General features: G+C 40.1%; 1 protein-coding gene across 2 annotated transcripts in view; it reads right to left on the bottom strand.

Moving 5' to 3' along the window:
* Positions 1–8,039, bottom strand: part of LOC116399049 (receptor-type tyrosine-protein phosphatase gamma-like) — a 540,858-nt gene that overhangs the window by 34,141 nt on the left and 498,678 nt on the right. For both annotated transcript variants that reach the window (XM_031875879.1, XM_031875880.1), the window contains exon 15: positions 3,671–3,762. In XM_031875879.1, coding sequence (XP_031731739.1) covers positions 3,671–3,762 — 92 coding nt within the window. The remainder of the gene's footprint in view (positions 1–3,670; positions 3,763–8,039) is intronic.

The raw sequence follows: 8,039 nt of genomic DNA, 5'->3' as shown, positions 1-8,039 counted from the left end.
TGGTGCTTACACTGTCATGTCTCTGAGGCTGACGCAGTGATACCATGGTGCTTACACTGTCATGTCTCTGAGGCTGATACAGTGATGCTGAAACAGTGATGCTATGGTGCTTGTCGTGTGTTGTCCGACCTAGATTCCTGAAAAGGTTGTAATGTGCCTTTCACACTGTATGAATTTGGTGTGAAAAAGTGAACATGATGCAGGCCTCAACACAGACTTTTAAAAGCGGTTACCAGGCAACAGGCATCAACATTTTTATTCACCTTACATTTAGTGTTGTTAAGATACTAAGTCGTTATACCTCAGCTTAATAGTGAAAATTTGACATGTATACATGTCATGTCTTTGTCATGATTTCAGTAGAACTTCCCGTCCAGCTCAGAGATGGATTGATACTTCGCCTACCAAGACTTCACAAATTTCCTTTTTGTTTTTTGTTCAGGTTCATCTGGTTCTCCGTCCGTTGAATGAAATTAGTTTGAAATGTTGACGGGTTAGTGGAACTTTTCACTCCACAGTCAAACAACTTCATTAACTTAATCATTGGCTCTAAAACAGATGCCTATGGACACGCAAGTAAACGCACCAACGCACGTGCAGCATTGTCACATGCAGCGTGTTCTGGTTCTAACAATATTTAAATATCACTAATACAGCAACTATTCAAATGTATGTATTTTTTTGAGATGCATATTTCGCTATACTAAGTCTTTGGTATGTTCAAAAGAGGTTGTCATGGATCCCGACCAGAGGCCCAAAATTGATTGCCAATTTCTCAAAATGGTTACCAATGGTGATCTGGCAACCCTTAATGTCTAGTTGGTCCACAATGAGCCTGCAATGCTGTTTCAGTGGTCAGGAGCTCTACTGGAGGGGTGAACAAAATTCTTCAAAACACATTCCTTCATTTGATGTTTTGATGGTGGTGTCTGGACACTGCATAACCATATGGAGTCTACACAGGCTGCATAATGGCTCACATTTCAAATGCACTTATGTAGCTGCACCCAAAAGTTTTTTTGCACTTTGTCTAACTTCTTTCTTCTACCTGTCTAAAAGCTTGAATTAACCTCTTAACACTCCTGTAAAATTCAAACTATAGTTTATTTATGTTGATGTATGGTTATCTATAACATATTTAATCATTGTCAACTTTCACAGATTCTTAAAAATTCTCATGAACCAGACTTTGCTCTTGATAAGCGGTCTCAGGTACTTGACTCACGGTTTTGAATTTCAGTTTTGAAAACTTTCCCAGGGTGCAATCTGATAAATCTGCATATCCTTGGCTTCGTAATTTCATTGGCTATATGGAGCCTGAGATTCAATAGAATCTGTTGCGATTGGCTTGAGCTTTACTCAAAGCAAGAGAGGCGGGCATTGTCTTTCAAAGCGGACTCTCGTTGGCTGTTCCAGACTGTGGCCGGGCTATAGAAGCTCCTATTGGGTTAAATGAGGTGTCAATCTAACCGGCGGAATGCAGGCTCCATTTTGTGATGAAAATCTCCGCTCTGTTGACAGTTATGAAGTTATGCCCGAAATATGATCGCGAGTTATCATATCTGCTGGCTAATTTGAAATGATGCAACAGCCCCCCGTGGGTCTTTATGGACGTACTAATGTGTTTTGGACTAAATCTTTTACTGGATTCGATCGAGTGGACCCTTAGCCACCTTGCAAGACCGTTTTTGCTGGACTAGCATGCACAAGGGGGAGGTTATGAATCATAATCGGTGAGTCACGGCGATATTTTATCGGCTATTTTTGGAGTGCTTGTTTGACAGAGACACCTGCTGTTGTTATTGTATCTTGAAATGGTTTGCATAAATCGAATTACAAGAACCGTAGCTTTCTAATGAGATATCACATTAATACTCATGAGATATCACATTAATACTCATCGTTACAGGGCAGTTGTGTACATAACACAAATATGCAGTTATCACTCTGACGGCCCATTCTGAAATAAGGCGTTAAACACAAGTGAACACAAGTGGGACTGCGTTCTGGGGAGTCAGCTGAACGTGATTCTTTATAAAATGCTGCTGTGTAGAAGCCGACAGAATGGTAATGTGCGTGTCATGCTGCTAACTAGACGGCGTAACATGCTGACTGGGAAGACCAGATCACTACTTTATTCTGGTTTTCCCTTTCATTTGTTGCCCATCTTTATCTGTGGTAACTATTGGATGGGCACTTTTACAGTAGTATTTCTTTCAATTTCCGGAGCACCTATTTTGTTATTTTGGCTGGGTGACTACAACGCCATTTCAATGTTGTTTACAATAAATAGTGATAATTGATGCCCTCGGTCAAAGGAGGAGAAACGGTGACAGCAGGGATGGCGAGAATGTAGGAGGAGGATTCCATAAGAGAAGGAGCTCTCTTCTTAGAGGACTTTCCTGCATCCATCAAGCCTAAAGCTTTGGGGGGAGAGGGGACGCATAGACAGTGTAACTATTAAGTTACTCATTCAGGGGGCACGCTCAGTCCACCCACTTCTATATTTCTGGTAAGAGCATGGACCAGGAATGCACAGAGACTGGAGGAGAAGCAGGAAACAAAGCGAATGAGGATGAAAAAAAAGGAACAAAGAAAGGGGATGATATTTTCACAGACTGGGCGACTGTGGCTAAGTGGAGAGCAGGGTCGTCCTTCAATCAGAGGATCAAAGGATCCTCAGCTCCGCTAGTCTCATGTTGATGTGTCCTTGAGCAAAACACTTAACCCCAAAATTGCTCCCGTAGCTGTGCCTGTGTGTGAATGAGTTAGTCTGATAGGCCTTGCCATCATTCACCCATCAGACGAACTCATTGAGTGGTCGGAAAGACTAGAAAAGCGCTATACAAGTACAGTCCATTTAACATTTACAGAGTACAGTTGCTTCAGGAGCTTTGGCTAGTGTGATGAAGCATGTAAGTAGTATAACTAAACTAAATTGCCCATCGCTGAGATTCCCTTCTTGTTTTGTTCATCATCTCTTACTATTGCTGCTTTCAACATGTATGTGGTGTGAAAGTGTGTTCAGACAGCAGGGAGCCAATATGTTTTTCTCCTTCAAGATTACAAACATAGGGAAACACTACATCTGAGTTTTTCTGGATACATACTTTTATAATTTGAAATATTTTATTGATTGTTTTGTGCTCTTTCTGACTACATATGAATAATACTATATATATATATATATATATATATATATATATATATATATATATATATATTTAAACAGCAAAATGTTGTGACAAGTGACAGACTTAAAACAACTTAGTAGAGTAGTAAAAGGACAAGTATATTCAGCGATCAAATAGTCCTAATCCTGTTCTTTAAATCTTGCATGCATATAAAACCATCTAGTTTAAAGGGACTCTGTAGCTCACACCAAGATGAGGGAGAAAAAAACATTAAAAGCACTTTCACCAAAGATGGTGCAGGTTCTTGGAATGACGCACATCATTTGAGCTCATGACAGAAGGTTGCAGCTACTGATAGTTTTAGGAGATAATGGCTACTTCTGGTCTGACCCAGGTCACTGTGCCAGAGCCTGTTCCTGTACATTCTTTCATGGGTTTATCACAGCCTGGCCCTCAGGATCTGATAGATTGATTCAATTGTGTGTTCACGTGCAGGTGTGTTTCCAAAATGTACTAGTATAGCCTTTACTGCTTACCTCAAAATTCTCAGAGAATCCATGCTGGTTCTTTGAGTAGAGTTCAGAGATGTGTTTGATGAACTGCTTGACTGGAATGGCCTCCATGTCATCTGCAAAGAAGAGACGAGGCCGGGGTTAAACCAGCTCCACAGGAGCAGCGACTTGCCCTGGAGCAAGGCACAACCCTCCCACGCATCTGCCGACTCTGGACAAGTTCTAAAATTGACAGTGCATTACAGAAACAGCAGCCAGGTTTTGACAGATAAAGTACACAAGTATTACTTGCATTGTGATTGAGGCTAGGCCAGATCGTTGCCATTGTTTTGTCAAATCAATACATCCTTCACAGAACCGTCTGGGGTTACAGCAATGAGAGACTAAGTGACCTTGGCAAGTCACACTACTACCACAACTCACAGGCTCAGTTTTCACTACAAGACTCTGAGGGCTCACAACTGACTCACCATCACAAGCCCGGCAGAACAACCTGTGAATCACCTCTTCAAACACATAAACCTTGTAAGCACAGTATTTCAACTTTTAAAGTGTTCAGCAACAACTGCATGACCCATTTCTCTCCTCAAATTGACTGAAAAACTAAAATTGGTGGTTTAGGAGAAATTTGATATTTCCAGAACAATGACATGTTCTCTCAGTTTGATAATGAAATGCAAAAACCAATGACAGCTTAGTTGAATGTTCATTTAGCAGCTGCTTTGGATGGTTAGGTTACATGGTTAGGTTTAGGCAACAAAAGTACTTGGTTAGGTTTAGGCAACAAAAGTACTTGGTTAGGTTTAGGCAACAGAAGTACTTGGTTAGGTTTAGGCAACAAAAGTACTTGGTTAGGTTTAGGCAACAGAAGTACTTGGTTAGGTTTAGGCAACAGAAGTACTTGGTTAGGCGTAGGCAACAAAGGTACTTGTTTTTCTCAGGAAACGATTGTGGTTTGGGTTACAATAAGTATGTTTGTCACATAAATGTGGAAGAACGTAACAAAACTCCAATAAAATAAGTCAACGTTGGATTGGTTTCACACTGGACAGGAAAAGCGAAGTCCTTTGTCCACTGTACTTGTTATTAATCTATAAACAGTCTACTTGAAATGATGCCTGCAACAAATGCCTTACTAAACCCCAAAAAGAGAAATTGATGATACATGCTGTTGCCAATATGTTTTGAAGATATGCAGGTCAAGGCAAAATTTGCATTGATTTGTATTTACTTTTCTTTATTGTTTACCCTAGACATTGCATAGACATAGATCTAGACATTAATGAATCAAATGTCATATGCTAACATATACTTGTAGTACACTTATAGTCCTTTTGGTACTGAGTGGTGCTTCGAGTAAATCCATTCCCTACAATGATCTCTGCCAAGAATGATGCAAGTTCAGTAACATTTCAGTTCCACTGCTTTACCATAGAGGAGCAAGCAATTAACAACATGTAGAGAGAGCTTGAATAAGGATTTTTTCTAGTTGTGATGTTGTGTTGCTTGTGGGAGCTTTTAGTGGGACAGCACCGGACTGGAGTGCATGTTTCATCAGCCATTGAAGATTTGCATACAAACAGCTGCAAATTGTTGTCGTTGTTCCGACACAGACAGCATTAAAAGCTGAACTCGACCCTGATGAGTGGAGCCCATTCAGTGAAAAGGCTAAAAAATCATTACACAACAGCGAAAACCTTCTCAGAGCACCCCTCGGTTTAGTCTTCATCAAATATTAACAAGAGCATACACTCGCTCGCTTTCACTTTGTGTCTTGCGAGACGCTCATTTAGGTATGCAAATATGTCAAAATGATTTGTGTGTCAGTAAACACGGCAGGCTGCGGAGTGTTCTGGGTCTGAAAGAGGCAGTTAGCTACATGGAGAAAATATCTTTTCATTGCTTTGACATAATTTACAGACAGTAGAGTACAATCGTTTACAACATAGCATGTACTGTAAAATATCTGTTCTGTTGCTCCAGAATACAACATTACACTGAACTGCAGTAGAACACCAGTTTGCAGCACAAAACGCGGTTTCCTCCCGAATACAAATCATCAGTAAACAAACTGGACTATGCTCTATGGCAAGAATGCATAACGCATATTCTTTTGAGAATAATTAAACGTTACACAAAACCAAAAAAATACAAAAAATCTGTATGTATCACTTTGGGTACAATACCCCATCAGTTAAAGGTATAGTGATGTGTTGTATAGCACTATGTATATTAACAAAATGGAAATGGATTGCAATATCGAGTAAATCTTGTTATTTGACTCTCAAACAAGATGTGAGCAGTGCCTAACTGAGGTCAAATTTTACCTCACGTCATTGCTCGGGTGTTGTTTTACTCTTTTAGCGAAACATGTGTTCTCCAATGGACAATGCAAAACTCAGACACACTGGTTTCCAATCAGGAAGAAAAGGACTAAATAAAGACATTCATTCATAGTTTGATTTCAGTCTTCAGAAAGTGAAAACTTTCTAAACCAGAATTACCGCCTCTGTTTGTATGTCTTTGCCAACCAGTCAATTAGCAGGTTACATCCATGTCTATCTGAAATGTCATCGCTTCATGATTTTATCCTTTTTAGCCATTTTTGGGAAATTGTCATCATTAGCATATGAGTTCTTGAGTTATAGCTAAAAATGTGTTTTTATGATGTCATAGTGACCTTTGACCGCCAAATTCTAATCAGTTCATTCTTAAGTCCATTTCGATGTTCAAGCCAAACTTGAAGAAATGACATCCAGGTGTTCTTGAGAATAGACCTGGTGGACAACCCAACATCATTACCCTTTCTTCATTGTCAGACTTGGAGTCCCAAAAGGCACTGACTCATTGAGGACTTTCATCAGACTTCACACAGCTCCCTCTGGACACACTAAAGGATTTTGTTTTACTTTCTATAGTTTTTTCACGTATGCAGTAGCTCTACCCAACACCTGAAAACACACTTTGATGATGTACAATCGGAGGAATTCAACTGCAATATGATTGAATCATGTTTGTGTGAATCATTAGACCTCAATTATCAATTAACCATATGATCATTTTTTAAGAAATTGTAATAAGTCGGACTTTTCATAGATATGAATATAAAATTAGCAGCATTTTATCATACATCTGTAATCTTTGTGTGTGTGTGTGTGTGTGTGTGTGTGTGTGTGTGTGTGTGTGTGTCGTCTGGAATGTTCTGTAGTAAGTGGCTGCTGCCGGCAGGTTTTAAATTCAGCACAAGGTCTTAGCGGATTATGGGATGCGTGAGGCTCTAGGTCTGAGCTTATTGACTCAATTAACACTAGCATATGGTCCTACACCACCCAGTCTGCTGCAGTGGACTCTGATGTCCACACAGTGCTTCCTGATATTCAAAGCTATGTCACACTTCTGAGGTTATAAAAAAAAGAAAAAAACATATCAAACCATAGCGATATGAAATCAATGGTGACTCCAGAACAGGACCTCAGAGAGCCTGCGTTCCTGCTGGGGGACAGGACATCGGGTGAATGGCAGACCCCTGGACTCTGCCATGCTGGGCACACTGGCCCTGGTTTCAATGGAGGCCTTTGGACTCAGCCAATGCCCATTGTAAAGAGGCCCCACAAGCTTGAAATTGATTTGACAGGTTTGGATCTAAATCCTGGACCTGAGGACTAGAGCTGGAGCAGCTTTCATGTCCTTGGATGTGTGTGTATTATTTGGAATTGGTGAACTGGGCACAGCCTCTCTCTCTCACCACTTAAACCTTTTTACTGACACAGCACAGGTTTGTGATGTGGCTATAGATCATATTTTTTGACTGAAGGCACAAATACTTTAAAGTCTGAGCTGGTAATCCAAAAATCTTATTGCTAACACTCTGTTTTACAAGGTGTCTATGATAATTAAAAGACTCTTCTGCATGCACCTGTTTTTATGTTTTTTTTTTGTAATTAGCTTGACCTTCAGAATAAAACCAAATGTTTCACAGAGATATGGACTTGTCAGATAAGGTTGTTTAACGTCACACAATGATGGTCATGTGCTCAATGTTGCTTTTAAAGGGGATGGTTCATTAGTCAAGGAAGGATCCTCCAGCTATATTGACAAAACGCCAACAGGACAAGTTTTACTTCTAAGCATATGGTCGGCTCTCAGAGATGGACACCACCTGCTGCATTGTTGTTGGCTACAGGGCAACAGGAGATTCATAGTGTGGATCCTTTGAGGAAAAGTTGGTAATGCTTAAAGTTGGGGTAAAGTCAAACCCGAGATTTATTTCTATGCACAGTAAATGTGAAAAGACTGTGGACTCTTTAGAACTAAATTGTGGAAATAGTGGAAAACTGTTTTTTTTTGTGTTCAGGATTTTTTGGGCAGGCCTGATAAAATCATGGCTCAATGC

This window comes from Anarrhichthys ocellatus, unplaced genomic scaffold, assembly GCF_004355925.1.
Source record: "Anarrhichthys ocellatus isolate YVR2014 unplaced genomic scaffold, GSC_Weel_1.0 scaffold99, whole genome shotgun sequence".
NCBI classification, from domain to species: Eukaryota; Metazoa; Chordata; class Actinopteri; order Perciformes; family Anarhichadidae; genus Anarrhichthys; species Anarrhichthys ocellatus.
The sequence above is the reverse complement of the archived record's forward strand: the minus strand, read 5'-3'. Positions and strand labels throughout refer to the sequence as shown.